Source organism: Apodemus sylvaticus, chromosome 15 (assembly GCF_947179515.1).
Source record: "Apodemus sylvaticus chromosome 15, mApoSyl1.1, whole genome shotgun sequence".
Classification (NCBI taxonomy): Eukaryota; Metazoa; Chordata; class Mammalia; order Rodentia; family Muridae; genus Apodemus; species Apodemus sylvaticus.
The window spans coordinates 42,836,505-42,860,821 of record NC_067486.1 but is presented as its reverse complement, the minus strand read 5'-3'; the positions used below and the strand labels follow the sequence as shown (position 1 = coordinate 42,860,821).

General features: G+C 38.5%; 1 protein-coding gene across 1 annotated transcript in view; it reads right to left on the bottom strand.

Annotated features, from left to right (window-relative positions):
• Positions 1-24,317, bottom strand: part of Adgrg7 (adhesion G protein-coupled receptor G7) — a 73,638-nt gene that overhangs the window by 4,780 nt on the left and 44,541 nt on the right. Inside the window, exons 9-15 of the mRNA XM_052159115.1 lie at positions 21,176-21,339; positions 20,355-20,510; positions 18,861-18,973; positions 13,760-14,103; positions 11,782-11,878; positions 4,986-5,141; positions 2,397-2,553 (exon numbers count right to left, since the gene is read on the bottom strand). Coding sequence (XP_052015075.1) covers positions 2,397-2,553; positions 4,986-5,141; positions 11,782-11,878; positions 13,760-14,103; positions 18,861-18,973; positions 20,355-20,510; positions 21,176-21,339 — 1,187 coding nt within the window. The remainder of the gene's footprint in view (positions 1-2,396; positions 2,554-4,985; positions 5,142-11,781; positions 11,879-13,759; positions 14,104-18,860; positions 18,974-20,354; positions 20,511-21,175; positions 21,340-24,317) is intronic.

The following is a 24,317-nucleotide window of genomic DNA, read 5'->3' as shown; positions in this document are numbered from 1 at the left end:
ATGCTCTTATTTCTCCCTTAGGGGATTGTGATCAAGCACATGCAACTGTACTAAAAACAACTCAGCTATTACATGATGTGTGTGTTCTAGTTTGACACAAAACCAACAAACACTGCAAACTGAAACTTTTACCATTTGCTGACTTGAATGAAGCAGAATTTTGCTATAGGATGCTTCACACCCATGAGATATGAAAAATGGCCAATCAGTATAACATTCTTCACTGCTCACAACTTTCAATTATTAATGTGCATGTTCTTCTGAAGAAATATAGTCTGACAGAAAAAAGAAAGGAACAGAGAGAGAGTCAGAGAGGGAGAGAAAAGGGGATGGATAGAGAGAGGGATAGAGGAAAAGGGAGAGTGATGGAGAGAAAAATAAAGAAAGACAGAGAGAGGGGGCAGAAAGAAAAATGATACTATAATGGAATAATGGAAAAATAGATTGGAAGTGAACTGGGAGGCAGGGAGATGATACACTAGACCAAGGAATGATGAATTACTGCATGGTTGTTTTTCTTTAGTTCAAGTTGCATATTGTTATAATATAAGTGTTATGCTACAATAATTCACATTTAACAATCCATACGTGTACAAGGAAAGGATTATCAATCGTTTTATTACAAAAGAAATGGGTTTTATGATAATTACTATATCATATCCAAAAAAGAAACCTTATTACATAATTAACTGTTCTCTTTACTTGCTAAGAATATTTCTACCAAAAACAAAAACAACAACAAAAAATCAAATGAGCACAGAAGACATAATAACCTATATCAACGAGTTACATCAATGAGCACATTAGATCCAAATGAGCTTCACCCTCCGATAAAGTGATGGAGAGTCTTACAATTGACAAAAAAAAAGTGAGGTCTATGTATTTGGTGCCTGCATACTACAGATTTTAAAGTATGGAGGTTCATAGCAAATACAAACACACACACACACACACACACACACACACACATATACATTCATGCTTGCACACACATGTGATTATAGAACCAATGCACACAACAAAACTAGGTAATAAAGTATACCTTATGACAAAAAAGCACTATCAGAAATAAGACATCTTAATACAAGTGATGAAAGAGTCAATTCATCTAGAAAACATAATAACCATAAATCTATATCATGAGGATAAATGTTTGCTCAGTCTTCGCTCAAAATACACAGAGCACAAACTGGCAAAATGCAACAAGGGACCAAACAGAGTCAATCCTTGACGGAAATTTTTCCGCACTTTACTAAACAGTTGAAAGAATCAGATGAAAATACTAGTAAGGACAGAGAATCCCCACAGAGCCGGGAGTCTTCAGCTTTAGTAGTATTTTAAGACTTCAGACCCAGCATCTTAGTCAGGGTTTCTATTCCTGCACAATCACGACCAAGAAGGGAGTTGGGGAGGAGAGGGTTCATTTAGCTTACACTTCCACATAGATGTTGATCACCAAAGGAAGTCAGGACTGGAACTCAAGCAGGTCAGGAAGCAGGAGCTGATGCACAGGCCATGGACGGATGTTTCTTACTGGCTTGCTCATCTTGCTTTCTTATAGAACCCAAGACTACCTGCCCAGGGATGGCACCACCCGCAATGGGCCCTTCCACCCTTGATCACTAATTGAGAAAATGCCTTACAGCTGGTTTTCATGGAGGCATTTCCTCAAGGGAGGCTCCTTTCTCTGTGATAATTCAGGCTTGTGTCAAGTTTTGACACACAAAACCAGCCAGTACACCCAGTAACGACAGAATAAGCAGTTTGTTTTACCTCAAGGTGAATATTTTGCTTCTGGGCCTGTAAGTCTTTGCAGAGGGTAAAGTGCCTGCCACCTAGGTTGAGGGTCTAAGCTCTATCCACAGGACCCACATGGTGGAAGGAGAAAACTGACTTTTGTAATTTGTCCTCTGACCTCCGACATATATTCTATGCCATGCATTAAATTAAAATATATTAAAATAATAATAAATGTAATTAAAATTTTACAGAAAAGATAGATCAAAATGAAGGACCTAGATCCAATCTTCACACATTAAGAAAAAAAAGAAAGAAAAATTCAACAAACCCACAGAGTTCACAGTTCAAGGAATAATGACCATTGCCCACACCAACCAAAGCACACTCACTGTGTGGGAGAAAAGAAAGAAGTGTTTTACCTGATGAGCTATGATTTAATCAGAGAAGAGGGATTAGATGCCAAACCTATAATGATCTTACTCTGTTACCTCCAGGCCAGAAAGGGATACAGAAGGCTTTTGTTCTTGTCATGAAGTCTATTTAATATTGATCCCCCTAAAGGTAACTAAATAATGGTCCTCAGAGAGTTTTACAGGGAAGAAATACTGGTCCAGGGTAACAGAAATTCTGCTTCTTTCTGACAATCTATATCATACCTGAGTGGTGTTGAAAAGACAGAATATGTAGCTGAAAACAATCCTGATGTCATCATTGTTAATTAGCATAGCATATGCAAAGATCCAGGTAACTCCAAAAACAACAGCAATAGATAATGTGCTGAGAACCTTCTTCAGGGACGAAACTTTTTTTGTGCTACATGAGAAAACAAGAAAATGAGAAAATAAGGAGTGTTAGGGATTTTCTTCCTCCAGTCATCACCACTCAGCTAGCTTGCATGCTCAACTGTCCATATACTTTGCAAACTTAATGTTGTGCCATACCTTATGACCCTCTGAAGAAAATGTATCCTACTATTTTAAATGACACCAACATCCCCTTCAAAGCACAGGTAAACCATTCCTTTCATACTACGCAGGAAATTTCAAGAGGAGTCGATTTTTTTTTTTTAAATGGGATTTTTGCTATTACTAACAGACCAATTAGTGAAGAATGTCATAGGGGTATTGGAATACTCGGGGACTTATTATGCCTTGAGGTGATATAAAAATAAGATTGACAGGCCAACTGATCCTCTCTCTTATGGAAGTCTGTACCCCAAGAATCTGGTCTTGACTACGTGACTTCCTGTGGCCAGGAGAGCAAGCCAGAGACTAGAAAGCAATTGCATGGAGTTTTCCTGCTCTTCCTGCTCTTGAGAACCTGACAGCATTAATGACTGAGTGAGCCAGGCCTCTTCAGGACCAGCATGTTAGAATACTCTCAAAAATACCTTTGTCTTCATTTTCAGTAAAAAAAAAAAAAAAAAAAAAAAAAAAAAAAAAAAAAAAAAAAAAAAAAACCAAAAAATTTATAGTGTAAAATGGATATGTTCAGAGGTATTTCTGACCCTCATTTCAATTTTTACAAGTGTGCTCTGAGACATTAAGTTAACTATGCCCAAAACATGTGTCCACTATCTCTTAAGTTGTGATTCTAAATTGGGTCTCCTTATGAGTTGGCATATCCCCTATGTAAATATGTATAGGTTCCCGAAATAAAATCCCCATGCTTTCTTTAGTCAGGCAAATTGGAACTTATTCTCCCCTCTTCTTGCTGACCATGCATGTCCCACTTCTTTATGTCTTAGCCATGCTTATTTTTAGCTCTGTGCTCACCAACATGTGAAATCACTGTATCGGTTTATAATAGCAATATATTAAGAAGTATGAGCTGTGGTAATAGAGAACTTAATAACAAGCTACACAGAGCACGAATAAGCTTCCCCAACTGAAAAGCTGCCACCCAACACCACCAACAATCAATTAACTACCACCAGCTACACATGGAATGGATTCATCCTAGCTCACCTGCCAACATTTGAACGTGCCTAGCCTAAACTACTACCGAGACACCGTATAATCCTATGGCAAATGATAGTTTGTCATTGTAAGTCCTTAAGTGCCGGAGTGATTTGCTTTGTATCTAGCTAGCACATAAAAGAGGGTTAGCTAAAACAAATGATGTATCCTCCTCATTGTTATTAAGCCAATTATAAAACATAGGCTTGTCAAAGTTGAGACGTACAAATTTGATTATTATCTCTGACCCAAAATTATGTTTTATATATAAGAAATATAATCTAATATACAACTAGGCTAAGAACCCTCCATTAAAGTGTTTCCTCTCACTGTTACTAAAATGCATGTTTGTTTTAATACTTAGCAAGGATGTCATTTTCCCCATATATGACCATGTATGAAATGTGATACTTTGATGTATAAAGCACATACTGAAGATTGCATTCTGATCAAAGATGGTGGCTTTCATTTATCTGTCCTCACTAAGTAGATCCACTTGTGGACTGAGTGTGATACACAGATGTCCGTATGGAAAGGATGCTTGGAATGCACTGGCCTGCAGAATTCAACCTGAGCTTATAGCCTCAGCTGTACTATGTTCTGCCCCATCCATGCTGTAAACTCTGGGCAGCAGGTTGCAGCATGTGTGTGTTCAGGGATTTCTGATCTTTATTCTACCCAAAGCTCTTGTTGTATAGTAGAGATAACAATAAGACCACTGGGGCTAGAAAAATCACATTCAGAAGACATGCAGTTGGGTGGGCTCTGGTAATCCAGGGAATGTGATCTCAGTGTCACTAAATGAGAGAATCCATTTGTATGGGAAATCTTAAAATGTTATATACTTGGGATACATTTTGGAACGTTTGAAGCCACTGTGTAATCCAAACACTGCAGGTAGCAAGTTTCACATTGAAAACGTGTATCCCAGTACCCCCTTCCTTATAACTCTTATTCAAGTATTCAAATTTTGTTTCCTGAATTTGGAGGGGGGCTTTTGAAGAGAAGATATTTTCTTGAAACTGTGTGGTTTATTTTTTTGCTTGGGTCAATGTGTTCCAGAAGTGTGTTATATAATGTTGTGCACAACACGGGACTACTGAGGTTAGAAGAGAAGGGGAAAATATCCATCTTCTCATAGTTTATTGGGGAATCTCTCCTGAATACCACATGCCCGTGCCTTGTGCAGATGTTGAAAACTTCTGTAGGGGTCTGAGGTGTACTGAGGTGCTGTGTTACATATACAATAGTCCTTGCTGACAGCTTCCCACTCCTGGAGAGTCTCACCTTGTCAGGTTCTGGTTGTTCTTCCACAGCACTTTGACTGTGATTATGACAAATATAGCGATGTTGGTGATGAGGATGATGGTTACAGGCACGATGAACGACCACAAAAGTGGACTTCTTGCAAAATCATTGTTCTTGGGAATAGCCAGCCAGCATCTGTGGGGAAGAAAATATTTCAGCAAACTAAGAAAAGAACAAATACCAATTCCTTTTGCTATTACCACTATTGGCATCCATGGAACTGAAGTCCTTGCTAAGAATATCCCTTGGCGTCTTACACATCCAAGGTTACCTTCAATAATTGAGCCCATTAGAAGAGTTGGTTCTGCAAGAATTTCCTTGAGTCATTGTAGGCCAGCAGAAGGTAAACACACTGAGTCAGATACCAACATTGAAGACTCAGGAGTCAGATGCTGGGGTGAGAACCTATTGGCTCAGAGAGGTAGAAAAAGCACCCAGATGACCTTTCTCCTCAGCCGATGGATGTCCCAGAAGCAGTGCCCCTCTTTCAAGCTGTCTCAATAAACTCCATGCAAACCAAATGTCCCTCCCTTCTACGTCCTATGTCTCTCTCTATCCACCCTTCTGACTCCCCCTTATTCTCTATGATTTAATAATCCTATGTTCACTTCCTATGGACTAGTTGTTTAATCTTCCTCTTGACCTATAGCCTTCTTTTAATCCTTTTTACAATAGGTACAAAAGCTCTTGGATTAATGGTGTGTGCTAAGGCTGAGACACACCACAACTAAAAACAGGGTTTTCAGTAAATAATACAATCTTGGGGTTCACAGTGTGATCAAATATCCTGTAAAACAGGACATAGGATATTATTAGTTAATAGTTCTACTACTGAGTTATACCCTATTGTGATTTGAATGACAAATGCCCCGCCAGAGACATTGGTTCCCAGTTGGTGGCCCTGTTTGGGAAGGTTATGGAACCTTTCAGAGGCAGAGATGTGCAGGAGGAACACTGGAGGTGGGCTTTGAGGTTTTGTACTTCATACTTTATAGGTTTACACTTTATATTATATAGGCTATACTTCATACTTCAAGACTCCACCCCCTTCCCCTCTCTACTTTCTGTGTATAGATGAATGCCAAAGCTCTGCTTTGTAACTTTCAGGGTGGCGTCATGTTTCCACTTCTCAGGCAGGTTGGACTGCAAGCATAAGCCTAAATAAAACTTGCTTCCCTAAGCTGCTTTTTGTAAGGATATTCTACCACAGCAACAGAAAATTACTAATACATGCCTACCCCAGTCTTGAATTTAGATGTTACTTCCTGACGTTTCCAGGTACCTAACGTTAGGAGAGCCATCACTTGCGTTCCACTATGGACATGTATCTTGTCCTGGCTCATAATATAAAAGGTACAAATGGCTGTGGAAGGACAATAGTTCCAGCTCCAAATTTCACCAGTACTTCTGATGTATCCTTACAGCATTATATAAACATTAACAAATACACATATTCCTCTCATTTCTCTAAACAGATGAGACCATTCAATAAATGCTTCTAGAACTTCCTTAGCATATCTTAGAGATCATTGGAGAATAAAAAACTTCATTAATTAATTTAGCATTTTTACTCTATTACCTAATATTCTGTATTAATACTTATTTGTGTGTGTGTGTGTGTGTGTGTGTGTGAATGTTCATTTGTGTATATAGGTACATGCTTATGGAGGCCTGAAGATAACCAGGAGTGTTTTTTCTGAGATGGGGTCTATTCCTTGGCTGGAAGCTGGCTGAATCAGCGAATCAGTGAGGCTCACCAATGAGCATTAGTGACCGGCCTGAGCTTCCCAGACACAGTAACTGCAAGTGTGTGCACCACATCTGCCCCTTTACCTGGGTGTTTGGGACCTGTTCTTGGGACCTCATGCTCACATGGCAAACATTTTGCAGCTGAAATGCCTCTCCAGCCCCTCAAGAGACATTTAAAAATGCTAATAACTAAATAGAGTTTTCAAAGGTGGTTTAACTCCATTGTGCTTTTCATTTTGTAGGTTGTCTGTTGCTGTTTTTGATTTGGTAAAAGAAGTTTGTGTGTGTTTGCATTTTTCACTTCTCAGCCAACTTGAAAATGATGCAACAACCTCATAGTATTGTTGAAATAATATTTCAACAATTTATTCATTTAAAAACATTTAGAGAGCACATGTTATGTGCCAGATGGTAGTTTAGACACTAAAAATATTATCAGTAGAGAAAAACCTCCATATTTTAGTAAGTTAATCTAGTTTAGAGATGCAGGTAAAACAAAAAATTAGTGATTATATTTCAGATGCTGACAAGCATGGAAGATAAAAAAGTAATATGGCAAGTAGTGTCTAGAAATTACTATATATGCATTTGTGTGTATATATATATATATATATATATATATATATATATATATATATATATCACATATGAAGGGAGGGGAGATTTCAATTTAATAAGAGTAGTTGAGGAAAAGTCTCACAGAAAAACAATATTGGAGCAAAGACCTTGATAAGGGGGGAAGGATGTTCTAAACAGAGATTGCATTGTGTTCAAAAGCCCTGAGGTGACAACTTTAGTCAATTCAGGTAACCTTAGCCAAGGTGCCTACCAGTAGGGATGTGAAATCTGAAGAGGCTACCTCCTGTAGCCAGGCAGGATGCCCAGCAGAGGGATAAGGACACCAACCCACTCATAAAACTTTCCACCCAGAGTTTGACCTATCTAAAAGAAATGCAAAGACAAAGATGAAGCAGCGACTGAAAGAATAGCCAACCAATAATCAGTCCTACTTGAAACCCATCGCATGGGCAAGCACCTATCCCTGACACTATTAATGATACTTTGTTATGCTTGCAGACAAGAGCCTGGCATAGCTGTCCTGTGAGAGACTCCACCCAGCAGCTCATTGAAATAGGTGCAGATACCCACAGCCAAACATTAGATGGAAGTCGGTGACTCTTATGGAAGAGTTGGGGAAAGGACTGAAGGCTCTAAAGGGGATTGGAACTCCACAGGAACGTGAACAGAGTCAACTAACCTGGACCCTCAGGGGCTCTCAGAGGCTGAAGTACCAAGCAAAGAGCACACATGGACAAACACCAGCTGTACTTATGATGTGCAGCTCAGTCTTTGTGGCCTGCCTAGTTTGGCCTCAGTGGGGAAGGACGTGTCTAATCCTGCAGAGACTTGATGTGCCAGGGCGAGCTGATACCAAGGGAGCCCTACCCTCTCAGAGTAGAAGGGGGTAGAGGAACTCTGTAAGTGGGGACTGGAAGCAAGGGCAGCATTTGGGATATAATTAATTAATTAATGTACAAACGAAAGAAAAAGAGGCCAGTGTGTATTAGAATGAGTAACTGCATGAGGTGTGTGGATTGGTGCATACCACTCGGGAGCGCTGTGAGCAATTGTTCGCATTACGGATAAGGCAGGGAGACAGAATGAATTGCTTTAGGTTTAAAAGTATTACTTTAATGATGAGAGGCAGTGATAAGAACAGGACTTGAGCAAAAGGGGGGAAAACACGTAGGTGTCATTGTATTGTAAGGGGCTTGCAATAGGAGAGGTGTTAACAATGCAAAGGTGATCTGGGTGAAGATCATTTAAAAGTCAGGAGCAAGACCAGGCTGGTGGCACACACTTGCACACTCAGCACTTGGGAGGTAGAGACAGGAAGACTAGGAGTTTGAGAACATCCTTGACTATTTTACAAGTTCAAGGCTAGGGGATCCTACTAGGAAAAAGTAAGGAGAAATAATTTAATGATTGCTTAACTGTTGAGTGGAGGAGAATTCAGGGTGACTGGTATCATTGTCCTGAGTAGTTTTTAAAGGGAAGACAAGAAATGTCAGCAGACAGAACAGCAGACCACGTACAAAAACAAAATGAAACAACAAAAATAAAAAACAAACCAACAAAAACAAAACAAGGTCTGGAAAGGTAGCCCAGGGGTTGACGGCTGGTTTTTCTTGGGGGCGTGGTGGAATGGAGTGGGGGTTGGCTATCAGCAACCACACTGTGCAGCTTACAACCTTCTGTAATTCTGCCTCTAACATTCTTCTGGCCTCTACCTGTATATGCACACATGATAAGGCCCTGGTATCCTAAATACTGTCTAGCATATATACACATGCATATTATATAGATTTTTCTTATGCAAAAAAAAAAATAAGCATTGAAAATAACCAGAGACTCTATTTGGCTTCCTTCACAAACTGTGTAGGTTTTATGAATGTTGCCACAAAATAAGTTTTCTACAATGGAATCTCAACAAATATATCAACCACACTCCGGGGCCTCCTGCCCAGGAATAGCTGCCCAACACATAATGTATTCAGTGACATTTTTGAGGACTTTTTGTTTGGTTTTGAATTGTTTTGGCTTTTTTTTTTTGTTTTTGTTTATTGGCCTTTGGCTTTGATTTGCTTTGATTTTCAGTTTTTGGGAGATTTGAGTATACATGTGTTTCTTGTTTATTTTGGTTTTGTACTTGTTTTTTTGTTTGTCTTGAGAAAGGGTAAGAAAGAGAAAGAATGTAAAGGCAGATGGGTGGTCTGTCTTTAACAGAGTGGATCCATTTCTAAATAAGATGATTAGAGTGTCTAAAATTTATCTTAAGCATGTAGAATCCCTTGACTTTCATCTCTCATTGGAAGATAGCTGTTATGGTGTAATTACAAAGCACCCCTGCAATGCTCAAAGGTAGAAATTATGAGAACCATCATTTGTTGTATGTGTGTGCAGTGATCTGCATGTTTGTTTGTAAGCATCTCCAGTGGTCCAAGGATGGGAAGACCTGTAGGAACCCATTCTTAGATATCAGCTTCTTTAGAAAATATGTATCAGGACCACTCCCTCCCTCTATTCTGTTGCTTTAGATCAAGAGGGACTGTGGTACTTTGTTCTCACTACATCTCTTATGCATGATATTCTGAATCCAATGATTCATACCTCAAGATGTAGACTGTGGAGGAGGAGGAGGAGAATGAGTCCTAGTAAGGCTATTCTCTACAGTCATGGGGTAGACTTTCTAGGAAAAAAGAGGGTCACAGAATGGAGGCTGATAAAATAAAGATGTGGAGTCTACTGAGCATCCTATAGACTTCAGATGGGCTAAAGGGTTTGGTTATTTTGCCATGAAATATGGAACGGTCCAGTTTAACTTCTGTGGCATACACTGGAAAAATTCACCACCAGCATCTTATTAGTTCCCATGGTTAACACCAACCCTGCTCCTATCAGAGGGTATGATACAGTCTACCTGATGACAGTGTAGAGAACTGAGGTAGCACATGAAGAGAGTGTGTCCTGGCCTGTAGTTTCTTTTAACCAGACTCATGAGGAAAAAACAACAGGTAAGAGAACTGGGTGAGGAACCTTATAAGCGGAACTACGGGCAGAGACTCAGAACCTGAGGCATTATGGAGGTGCCAGTAGAAGGATAGCTCAGGGGAAACACAGTCATCCCTCCTCTTTCTCAACAAAGCAGAAGATAGTAGGGTGATCGGATGATCACGTTACACAGCTTCTTTTCTCCCATCTGTAATTATCAGTGGGCTAGTGCTGTCCTCAGTGACTAACACTGTGCTCAGGAAAGGGCCCACTATAAATTAGTGATAGTTCAGTGTGACTAAACTTAGGTACTCTGGCTTCTCTCTCATGAAAGCTCTGTGCTTGGGCTAGAAATAAATAGAAAATTAATAGCAAGAAATGAATGATGTGATGAGAATAAATGACCTCCCCCATGAGAGAGCTACATCTCTTATTTCTAACTGTGAAATGTAAGGTTTAAAACTCAAAGTGATATCAAAATCTAATGAAATAAAAAGTCTAGGATGTGAAATCCAGCCAGGCAGTCAGCTCTACAGCTTGGATAATCAGGTGAGTCCCTTGACACCATAGCCTTCTCTGGGATGTTCAAGTGCCATTATGACGATAAGATTGTTCAGGTGAGTTGGCTGAAGAGTTAGTGTGGGATTTGGGGATACGGATGGCAGTGTGATATGAGAGAAGGAAGGATAATCTACAGGACGGCTGCTGTCTGGTGGGAGAAATACAAATAAAGTATGGAGCCTAAGGTCAGCTCAGCTCAACTTTCTCCTCTTCTTCCCACATACCAAACACTGTAGAGTCAGCTATGTCCAATATAAACAGCTATTTGTTCATGCTCGTGACCAAGCAAGAATTGGTGATATAGGATCCATTACCATGAAATAGTTAATATTATATTCTTCCCACATACCAAACACTATAGAGTCAGGTATGCCCAATATAAACAGCTATTTGTTCATGCTCGTGACCAAGCAAGAATTGGTGATACATAATCCATTACAATGAAATAGTTATTATTATAATCATATTTAACTTGTTGAGTTCATCTGACTAAGACATAGGAAGTGCTTAGTGAGTTAAATGTTTTCAGGACTGATTGACATCCCTGCATAAGAACTGTAACCAAAATTAACTATAACTGCCATTCACACTCTAGATGAGGAAACTAAGACACAGGATCACTAAGGATAGTAACTATTATGATTTTTTTTTTTGTATTTTTTTTGAGTAACCAAAAGAATGTAATTTTAATATGAGAAATTTCAGATTTATCTTGTCAAACAGTGGATATACTTCCTTTTGGGGAAATATCATAGGACATTTCTGTGTCATTGTATCTAAAATACAATTTATTTTTTGAGAACTTAAAATAACCATTACAAAATATGGCATTTATAAAGTGAAAGTTGGACTCTTGGAGTCAGTATCAATGAATATATACTTTCATGTCAAAGTTTAAAAAGCCAAAACTTACATTTCCTCTTGCCGGTAGTCTAACTCCCAGTACGTCTTGTTTGCACTCAGGGCATAAATAATCCCAATCGTTAGACCTACTATTATTGCTGGAACTCCTAAATGATAAAGAGAGGCTGGAGGTTAATACTTTATCCAAGATGGAAATTAATTATAAATGACTTTGAGTAAATTATACATCTGACCTCTTTAGATGTATTCTTTTTCCTCTTTGACAATATATTGACCCATTGACAGCAGTAGAATTAAAGTAGAATTTTCCTGTTCTCTTTCTATTTTTAGTGTTCTCTAAGTACCAATACTATTTGATTTCTCATTTCTTAATTTTCCAATAACAATGTTCACCACCAAATGTCCCAATATTTTTTTACTAGAACAATTTAAATTTGAGTAGTACTGAAACAATTCTTTCCTTTGTCTTTCCTGGGATACAACATAATGTTCAAGAATTTTTTCATAACAAGTCACTCTGATTACTTTCCTTGAAACACTGTTAGCGTAGTTAGATTTTCTTCTGTGCTAATGTGTTCAAGGCTATTTCCCACATTCGCTGTTAGATTCAGTGTATCTGGTTTTATGTTGATGTCCTTGATCCACTTGGACTTGAGCTTTGTGCAGGGTGATAAATATGGATCTATTTGTGTTCTTCTACACACTGACTGCCGGTTAGACCAGTACCATTTGGTGAAGATGCTTTCTCTTTTTCCACTGTATGGTTTTGGCTTCTATGTCAAAAATCAAGTGTCCATAGGTGTGTGGGTTTATTTCCAGGTCTTCAATTCTATTCCATTGATCAACCTGTTTGACTCTGTAATAATACAATGTAGTTTTTGTCACTATTGTTCTATAGTACAACTTGAGGTACACCATCAGAGATGGTGATTCCTCTAGAAGTTCTTTTATTGTTCAGAATTGTTTTGGGCTTTTTTCCATATGAAGTTGAGAATTGCTCTTCCCATATCTGTGAAGAATTGTGTTGGAATTTTGATGGCGATTGCTTTTAGTAAGATGACCATTTTCACTATTTTAATCCTACCAATTAATCATCATGGGAGATTTTTCCATCTTCTGAGGTCTTCTTTGATTTCTTTCTTTAGGGACTTGAAGTTCTTGTCATATACACATGCATGGTTAGAGTTACACCAATATATTTTATATTATTTGTGGCTATTATGAAGAGTGCCATTTCCTTAATTTCTTTCTCAGCCCATTTATCATTTGTATAAAGGATGGCTACTGATTTCTTTGAGTTAATTTTATATCTAGCCACTTTGCTAAAGTTGTTTATCAGCTGTAGGAGTTCTCTGGTAGAATTCTCTGGTACAATATTTTTGATACTATCATATCATCTGTGAATATTGATACCTTGACTTTCTTCTTTTCCAATTTGTATCCTCTTGATCTCCTTCTGTTGTCTTATCGCTCTCTCTAGAATCTAAGTACTATATTGAATACATAGGGCGAGAGTGGGCAGCCTTGTCTTGTTCCTGAGTTTTGTGGGATTGCTGCCCTGTCTGGCCTCAGTGGAAGAGGATGCACCTAATCCTGTAGAGATGTGATGCCCCAGGGTGAAGGGATACCTGGGTGGCACCCTCTCAGAGGAGAAGGGAGGAGAGATGAGAGCAAGAACTCTGTGAGTGGGTACTGGGAGGGAGGGCAGCATTTGGGGGTGGAAGGGATATAAATAAATAAAATAATTAATACAAAATTAGCTAGAAGATTAATTGTATATGTTCCAAATAAACTAATAAATTGATGGTTTTTAAAAATTGAACCCTTTAATTTAGCTTCTACTATGTCCAGTATACCAGTGTTGAGCCCTCACTGGAGAGTAAGCTACTAGACAGAAACAGTTCTTAGTGATTACTCTATTTTCTTCTCCCCTACCCTGAATGGTTAGCACCCCAATGGGTATTTGTTGACATTAGACAATTGCAACAAAGTGAAATTTCTAATTAAGTGTTGATGCAAACACGTACCCCATCCAACTAATGAGATGATGAAAATGAAATGTGGAGGGAGGGGCTTCATGGTTCTTATCAGAAGGAAGTAGAGCTGTGTCGCACTGAGTCCATTCCAGGTGAATGTCACCAGCAGAAAATAGTGGAGCAAGGCGGCAATGGCTGTGCATGAGGGATTCGGGGTCTCAACGGTATCGCTTTCTGGTATTTTGTTATTTTCAGGGTTAGTATCGATGTCACTATCACTTGTCTTTAATTTCTTATTGGAGTTTTCAATTCCAAACACAAAAAGGAGATTAAAAATCAACATCGATGTACACAAACTGACCAACACCCAGGTTACTGATGTTTTTCTGATCTTCCTAAAAATAAAATAAAATAAATAAAGTAAACATGAAGAATCAAGTGAAATCACCAAAAAACCACAAACAAACAAACAAACAAACAACAACAACAACAAAAACCCCAGCAACTGAGACAGGCTAGGCTGACTCCATGACAGGTTTCAAATTGGCAGAATTCAAATTAGGAGACTAGGCCTAAATCTCTGTTTCTAAGAACTGAGTAAGTCCAGTCAAGCCCAGGCAAATCAGTTACTGAAAACAACAACAACAAAAAAAACAACAGGCAGCCAGTCAGAACTGCCTTGCCATCAGAAGCTGCCCTGCCACCTGGCCTGAGAGAAAGACACTAGGTCAACAGCAGTTTCCAGACATCCCCAGCAACAGTTTCCAGGCCCCCACTCCCCATCCATGGTTCTGGAATGTCCCTAGAGATAGAGCCAATGATTAAGACAGAGGCCACCTACCCCTCTCAAGAATTCCCCTAATGTGCTTTAAATCGTCTGTGAGCTCACTGAGGCATCTCTTTCTCTTGGTAATGGGAGACTCTAGCATGCTAGACTTCTGCAGAATAAACCTCTCTTTGTTTTTGCATACTATTCGAATCCAGATTATCCTTCTTTAGCAAATTATGAACCCTTATAAAACACCATCAACAATATCAACAACAACAACAACAGCAGCAGCAGCAGCAGCAGCAGCAGCAATATCAACACCATCAGCAAATCAACATCAACAGCGTGAGGAACTGTATAAAGGGTTGCAGCATTAGGACAGTTGAGAACCATTGCCCTACAGGCACCTCCAAAGGACTCATCCCAGCTACTGTCTGACTCCATCTCCTGGAACAGCTCAGCAAGACCAGATCAGCCCCAGAAAGTGCCCAACTCCTGAGAAGTAATACATTGTTTTACATCACTGAGCTCAGGCATGTGTAGACATATACAAAGACTATGTGCAGAAAGAAGAACATCTATATGGCATTTCTGCCTCAAAATAGAAAATTTTGTATTAATAGATGAACCCATGTTTGAATGTAGAGAAATCTGTTTGTAGCAAATATTTATTTGTAAAATCATTTGTAAAGTTTAAGTTAATGCCAAATATAAGTTTAAAAGTTAAAAATGTAATAATGATGCATATTTTAAGAACTCATTTTGCTTATGTTTTAAAGAATAAAATTAGGCAAAGTTTTTTAAATTATTAGTGATGCTATTTTTTTTAGTAGGCAGATGATTACAACCTTTTTGCTATGTTAGAACATAATCACATTGCTTTTCTGTAAGTCAGCTTAGAATTCTCTTTTCACATGGTACCTCTGAATGATGAAAGTCCCAGGGTTAAACTTTGAGAAATTCTTGTTGATTGCTAAATGTTCAAGATGTTCTGAATTGCCCTTTTAGCACAAAATATGCTCAGAGTGTTCCAGCATTTAGAGTTGTAATTTCTAGATGCAAAACCAAATGCTTTTCAAAATTGATCCTCTCTGCCCCACTCCCAGTTCCTATGAACTTAATGTCTTTGTTCAAATAGTTTTTTCTGTCCTGGTTTTATCTACAGACTGGCAATGTATACCATCAACTTTAGAAGGCATTATGATCATGTTGATCGTGTGTGTGTGTGTGTGTGTGTGTGTGTGTGTGTGCCTATATGTCTGCATGTGTGTGATGTGCTGTATGTCATGGAAGAGGTATGTAATATTTAGGGAATGCATGCTGTGGTCAATGTATGTATTCTCTATACTGGCCAATATATGTGTGTGTGTGTGTGTGTGTGTGTGTGTTTGTGTGTGTGTGAGACTGGCAAAAGAGGAAAGACGTGCTTTAATAACATTGACCTCAAATGCAAGGTATGTCATTCTCTCTAACATGTACATACCATCTTCTTTATTAAAGACAGTTATATCCTTGTATTCTCTCCAATAGCAAATAACAGTCCTATATTCTATGGCACATAGTCCTGAACTAATGAAGGCTATAAGATCCATACTTATTATCATCTAATTTCTTCTAGAATTTCTAGAGTATAGATCTCTCCAATAGCTGTTTTTCTGAATTTATCGTAGGTTTTAAAAGTTTTAATATCCAGATGTGTCTTGTTATTTTTACCCTAAAAATTAATGACCAAGTCTACCAATGGCCTGTATGGCTTTCATTTTAGGTGAAAAAGAACCCAGTCAGACAGTAACTACAAATTATCCAGAAACCTCTCTCAGTACTTGGATTTTACCATTGATAGAATTCAGTCTTTTGATATATTAGTTGAGCTTTTCTTGATCATTCAAGCCTTTTACACTTTTTGAGATACTTAATAATAAAAACTGCAAGGTGTCTTCAAAGAAGTTATATACAAAATATCCTGAGGGGCTTGCGCGACAGCTCAGCAAGTACAGGCTCTTCCACCAAGCTACACAGCCTGTATTGTCCACATAGCAGAAGGGGAACATGACTCTCACATGCTGTCCTCTGATCTCCACACACATGCAGTTGCATGTTCCCTCCCTAAATTCATTTTAAAAATGAAATAAAAAGTAACAGTAGTTATAACTTCTAATTTTGGATATAAATTATGACCTATATGGAGAACAAGAAATTTTCAAACAGCCTGGACCCTTTATAGCATATTGCTATATTCTCTGTTATTATCATGGGGGAGATTTATCCCAAAAATTATTTCATTCAAGATTTAAAATATCAACAAAACACCTATATTATTTTGTTCAGTTATATATTCTCATGAATGTTAGTGGTATACATGATTGCCAACTGGGCTAGGAAATATTAACAAAAGAAAAAAGTGTCTAATAAGAAATGGAAATGGTGAGATTTTTGGTGACAAAGAACCTAGTTAGATAGTAACTACAAATTATCCATAGTGAACTGAAGAATTGTTGAACTATAGTGTTAGAAGGAATGCAAATGAAGGGACACATCTGCAAGGCATTTCACTTTCCATGGCGAGCTAGTAACTGTTTAGCATATTCTTTTACTCCAGTCCTCTTCTTGTCTATGCCCTGAGAGTGTAAATTCTCCACAGGTGGGAACTGTTTTGCTTATAGTTTACTGTTTAGCTTCTGGCATGGTACTTGTCAATATTAAGCAGTTAACAAAAAAAATATTAGTGAATAATTTTTTAAAAAAGTCTTTTAGTATGAAAGGTGAAGGAAAACGGAAAAAGTAATTCTACTCTGGAGAAATTACAAGTTCAGAGATTTAAGCAGAGGGGCAGAAAGATGAGCCCAGTCATTTTGTTGTGATCTAAATGAGACAGTGCTTAGAGTCCAAGGAAATATGGGGAAAGGGCATAAAGCTCTCACTGTGGCTTTTTATTAGTGCATAGCCAAGAAACAAGAAAACAAAAAGGAGTAGAAATCAATGCAATCATGTTCTACTAAGGACCCCTGTAGATCTCAGCAGACTCACTGTGTGAGAGACTGTTGGAAAACTGGGGGACATCATAGACTTAAAGTCATCACATGAAGCACCTGTTTAGATAGTGAGAAATGAGCCGTGATGATATAGAAACATCATAGTTACTCAGGTAAACAGCACTGAAAATTACAGCCAATAACGGCAGGACTACTACCATGTGGTGTCACACTTAGAAAGATTCGATCACATCGTATTTACTCTAAAAATCTTTAACCTGAATCTAACAATTAGGAGAATGTCAAACAAATCCTACACTGAAGATCAGTCTTCAAAATGCCTGAATACTTCAAAGACTTTAGTGTCATAAATGACCAAAACAAAAAAGCAAAAGAAATTATTATAGGCTAAAGGTGACTAAAACTCAAGATAGTAAATAGATTTAGAGAAATATACCCAGTAATAGATTACTGACTGAATTGAAATACTTGATTATAGATTGCATAATTTTAAATTTCTTAGATTACATTTCCAGCATGAGGATACTGATACAACACTCTATAGGAGAATATAGAATGTTGTGTTCTGGAGACACACAGGTGAAAAATTTAAAGATGATTGTCTTATGTACAGCTTACTTTCAGAATTTCAGGGCAAAAGTAAAAATAATCATAAACTATTTCAAAATTAGGATATATTTTTGGGTTTTACAAGGACAGCCAGTATCCTATGTCTGCTTAGTTATAGATTTTATTTAAGACAACATGGAACTATAAAGAACAATGTCTTTATAATTAAAACCTGGTTCTATACATTAAGATATAATTGGGTAGAAATTTGGCAGGAAGAAATGTTTCTAGAGGAGTCATGAATTCATCTTGATACAAGTTGAGTGAGAGAGCAGAACCAGATTGGAACATTTGCTTGATCAGTTTATTTCATAGTTACAGTTTTATGTGGGCCAAGTATGGTGCCTAACCCTGAAGAGCCAGGAGTGAAAGACAAACCCAATCACAGTGAGGAAGAGGAGGAGGAGGCCAGAGGAGGCCCCCACCTTCTTCAACTGTCCTGTAGCCTGTAACAATAAAACCCCAAGAAGATTCTTTGGTAGAAAAATAAGGTGAAAAGAAATATGTTTATAGGTACTTATTCCAATTTTGAAGTAAGATTTTGTTTTACAAGCAAAAAGATGTGAAACTCAAAACTTTAAAAGTTCCACAGGTTCAGTGACCAGCCCAAATTGGGACCCATCTCAAGAGGAGGCTCCAAGGTCTGGTACTATTACTGAAGCTATAGTGTGTTTACAGACAGGAGCGAGCCTAGCATGGCTGCCCTCCAAGAGGACCAACAAGCAGTTGACTGAGACAGACACAGATACTTAAACACTCAACCAATGGGCTGAGGTCTTACCTGGTGAGAATCTGGAATAAGATTGTTAGAGCCAGACCAGCAATGGACAAGGCACAGCCAATGTTGGATAATACGTCTAGGGATTCAGGATACTTGTAATCCTTTTTGAAACTCTGAAAAATAATTTGACATAGATTTTAAATAAACTGGCCTAGGAATTTTGAAAAATATTAGTGTAGGTCTGTACCAAAGAATTACATTGATTAGAATAATGTAGATGCCAAATATCCCAGCTAGACTCCAAATATATCTTTGTATAAAAATGAATTTATTTACATGTATGTGTCTGGGTAAGTTTATGCCACATATGTGTGGGGACCTGTGGAGACCAGAAGGGGGACATCAGATTCTCTGGAACTGGAATAACAGGCAGTTGTAAGCCAGTGATACGCGTGCTGGGAACTGAAATTAGAAGTGTTCTTACCTGCTCAGTCACCTCTCCAGTCCTGACATCTTGATAGATTCTTAAATGAGGTAAATTATATATATAATTGTTACAAAGCTTTCTGTATCATTTAATGTATAAGCTAATCTTCATAGCTAATACAACTTGATGTCAAAAATGGAAAATTTTGTCACTTGTGTCTTCTGATAGGAAAATCTGCTCTCAATGTAAGTTAGACAAGAAGTAATACAAATCAATTAAGAGCAGTTTTACAGCTAAAATGAGGGAGATACAGTCGTCTCAAACATGTCTAAAAATAAAGTTCTATTTGATTGTCTACACTGTTGTCAGTGTGTTCTGTGGGTCTCCATCCCAAACCTGGCTACATGTCAGCTACTGCAGGATGAAAACACAGTTTTCCCTCCAGGGATTCATGAATGAGTGCTGCTTAGTAGCTACCCCTGTTAATACTCTATTCCAACATTCTACACATGTCCTCACTCCATCATATATTCAAACCAACACTTTGCTTTTTAAGAATGGTTTCCAGAGAGGTCAGAGGTACATATGTCGGATCTGCTTCTGCCCCTGTGCAGGGATGTTGATGGTTAATAAGCTTAAGGAAGGGAGAATGAACCTATAGAAAACATGTAAAGAACTCGAGAGCCGTTTCTTTTCCACTTACCAACAAATACAGTAACTGGGACCGTTGCAATGGAAAGAGTTTGAGGAAATCCAAGTGGCCTACATACGTCCAGGTATGTACTGAAGTGCTCCTCCACTCAACAAGGATCTCAGTTTCACACAGCTCATCTAGTGGAATGAGTCAACTTCTTCTTCACACATATGCGTCTTTTCCATGCTTACAAACACAGCGCTAAACTAAACTTGTCTATCTCTATCCTGAAGCCAAATGGTAAACAACAAAGACCTCTGCTACTTTCGAGCATTCTCCTTTTTAGCCCTATCACTTTATCCCTTTTTCCATTTTATGTGAACTTAAAATCTATGTAAAAAAAATACCTCGATGTTATCCTTGGTTGATGTATTCTAGACCTGTGTATAAGGGAAAACCTTGTCGCAAAAGAGATTGTTTTGCGCATGCTTACCATCAATACAGCAAAATTGGTTGTGTGGTTGCATTGGCAACCAAGGAACCCTGAGGTGCTCATGTGTTTCTGGCAGCCAAGTGTGTCCCAGTCGCTTTTTGAAAAATTCCAGTAGACACAGGCATAGGAGTGAAGCTGGAGTTCTCTTTTGTCATACTGTGAATTGCACATTTAATGATTAATTGGATAGGGGAAAATCTAATAGGATAAGATTGTCCCAAGAGAAATAAGTACATATACAAGCATCAAGAGCTTCCTTATAGATTGAGGGAAGAAGAAAGGCATAAAAAGTCATAAAGTTAGAATTCCAGTACTTGTGAATGTGAGGTTGGAGGTCTACTCCAAGTTCATACCCTGCAAGGGCTATACAGTGAGTTTGTCTCAAGTACACAATAAACAACCAATCAATCAAAGAAAGTATATGAGGATACAAAAATCAAATCAACTAATTTTATATTTTACTTTGTCATAAAATTCAAACATTTAAATGATTACTTCAAAAGACTTTTCCTGGCTAGTTTTTTTAAAGATCTATTTATTTATTTTATGTATATGAGTACACCGTTGATGTCTTTGGACACACCAGAAGAAGTCATCAGGTCCCATTACAGATGGTTGTGAGCCACCATGTGGTTGCTGGAAATTGAACTCAGGACCTCTGGAAGAGCAGTCAGTGCTTTTAACCACTGAGTCATCTCTTCAGCTCAAAAGACTTAAAAATAAAAAAGATTCTGTAAAGTTTTTTTTATCAAAATAAAACCTCCAGTTATTTTTAATTAAGAGTAGACAGAATTTTTATTTCCGTTCATGGAAAAACTTACCGTGGGATTAAACACCATTTGCACAGAAACATCATTCTGGATTTGTTCACTTCCATCTGCTTTGCTGGAGATAATTTTTTGACTAAAATCTGATGTAGCAGTGAAAGTTTTTGATTGGAAAAGTTTGTGGTTTTGATACACCACAAAACCACATGAACTCTTATCTATGGGGGAAAAAAAAGCAGACATTAAAATCAACAGACGTACTCTGTGGTGAACAAAGTTTCAATCACTGTGGAACTGCAAGGTTCTTTCCTATTTAAGGTAGGGTTAAAAAAAAAAAGTTCACTGGTGAGTTTTACTTAATTGCAGTACAGGGACCCTGACGTCACAGAAAGTATATATTCCACTGCTGTCTGCAGCTGTTGGTCCATAACTACTTGCACAATGCAATCTATGCAAACTAGAATGTCTCTTTTGAAGTTGGCCATCAGGAAATTCTCTGACCTTTCTGATCTGGCAAATTATAAGATCTGGTAAATTACAAGATTTAAGTAAATATCTTACCTCATGCTCAAGAGGCAGAGATACTTGACAGAGTTGAATAGAAGTGTACACAGACAGGCTTGTTGAATTTCCCTATTCCATTTATTTCCCAATTCCATTAGATCATATTCTCTGTCCAAATCACATTTACATATCCTTGCCTATGGTTCAATTATTTCTATGCAATGAAGTCTCCATGGAAAGCCCAGAGGATGGAGGTCAGACGGCTTTGGAACAGCAGAGCCTGTGGAGCTTTCTGGGTGTGGTACACTCCCAGAGATAGTGTGAAAATGCTGCTCCCCTTCATTCGAACCTCACCTTGTACTTATTTTCATGTGTATCCTTTGTACTATCCTATATAATAATCCAGTAAATGTGTCTACCTGATCTATGTGAATTCCAAAGTAATTTAAATCCAAGAAGAGTTTATGGGAACCAGTTTATAATTGGTCAATATGTAAAGATAAACTTTTCTGGGGCTTGTAACTGGCTCTGTCTGACTGTCTGTCTGTCTGTGAAAACCTTGGCAGACCAGTCTAGGCTGTAAGCCTTATGAAAGGCATCATTAACATATGTTAATCTGGTACAGGGAGAAAGTTTCTGAACAGAACACCAATAGCATATGCTCTAAGGGCAAGAATTGACAAATGGGACCTCATAAAATTACAAAGTTTCTGTAAGGCAAAGGACACCATCAAGAGGACAAATCGGCAACCAACAAATTGGGAAAAGATCTTCACCAATCCTACATCAGATAGAGGGCTAATATCCAATATATATAAAGAACTCAAGAAGTTAGACTCCAGAAAACCAAACAACTCTATTAAAAAATGGGGTACAGAGTTAAACAAAGAATTCTCACCTGAAGAACTTCGGATGGCGGAGAAGCATCTTAAAAAATGCTCAACTTCATTAGTCATTAGGGAAATGCAAATCAAAACAACCCTAAGATTTCATCTTACACCAGTCAGAATGGCTAAGATTAAAAATTCAGGAGACAGCAGGTGTTGGAGAAGGTGTGGAGAAAGAGGAACACTCCTCCACTGCTGGTGGGGTTGCAAATTGGTACAACCACTCTGGAAAGCAGTCTGGCGGTTCCTCCGAAAACTGGGCACCTCACTTCCAGAAGATCCTGCTATACCACTCCTGGGCATATACCCAGAAGACTCCCCACCATGTAATAAGGATACATGCTCTACTATGTTCATAGCAGCCCTATTTATAATTGCCAGATGCTGGAAAGAACCCAGGTATCCCTCAACAGAAGAGTGGATGCAAAAAATGTGGTATATCTACACAATGGAGTACTATTCAGCCATTAGAAACAACGAATTCATGAAATTCTTAGGCAAATGGATGGAGCTAGAGAATATCATACTAAGTGAGGTAACCCAGACTCAAAAGGTGAATCATGGTATGCACTCACTAATAAGTGGATATTAACCTAGAAAACTGGAATACCCAAAACATAATCCACACATCAATTGAGATACAAGAAGAAAGGAGGAGTGGCCCCTGTTTCTGGAAAGACTCAGTGAAACAGTATTCGGCAAAACCAGAACGGGGAAGTGGGAAGGGGTGGGTGGGAGGACAGGGGAAGAGAAGGGGGCTTACGGGACTTTCGGGGAGTGGGGGGGGCTAGAAAAGGGAAATCATTTGAAATGTAAATAAATTATATCAAATAAAAAAGTGTAAAAAAAAAAGAGAGACAGAAAAAAAAAAAAAACATATGTTAATCCCTAGTTGGCTAACTGCTCATTTTCTTCCGATAGATTTCTTCCTGAGGTTCCCTTTCCTTATCTCCTATGTGCAGATGATAAATGTCTGCTTATTCCGCCTCGTTTATAACCATCTCACTTTCTGTGCAAGTAAGACAGGAGGTAGATCTGTGGGTAGACACAACTGACACTGCTTCCCTCAGAAGTACAACACTGAGCATGAAATGGCAAAGGGTTAGTGTCTGTCAAGATGACTGTTCCTACGAAGCCTCCGTCCGTAAGGGCTGCCTGCCACTTGCAGCAGCCGAGCAGATGCCTGAAGTCTCTCTGGGCAACACATTTGAAGGAAGCTTTGATGGAGGTCTTGGCACAGACACTCCTCAGCATCTCTGCACTGGCTGTCAGGCACCAGCTATCCCAGGGCAGGAAGGCCATTGTGAACTATTGCTTTTGAACACCGGAGAATAGAATCAGCTGATTATTAAAGGCCCTGAGTGAAAGTTGTACCCGCATGGCCAGGGGAATGGTCAAATGAGCTAGCTGAGGAATACTTCAACGTAGCTGCTACATACAACACAGACGAAGCTATTTCTTATATAATAATAAGCACATATCTTTAATGTGCAGTGTGTGTGCATATGGTGTGGCTCCTCATGCATCTGTGAGTGTGCACACCCAGCCATACACACTGAGGCCAGGAAAGTACACCAGGTTTTCTGCTCTATCCCTCTCCATATTACTTTTTTGAGACATGGTCTCCCACTGTACCCAAGAGAAGGGGCAGGAGACATAGGAGGAGTTGGAGGGAGGGAACATATGGGTTTGGAAACAAATCATTTAAATACACTACTCATGCATGAAAATCTTGAAAAAATTTTAAATGTAAATAAAAAATAAAAAAGCAAAATAGATATGTTAAGCCAGCACCTTGGATTTCT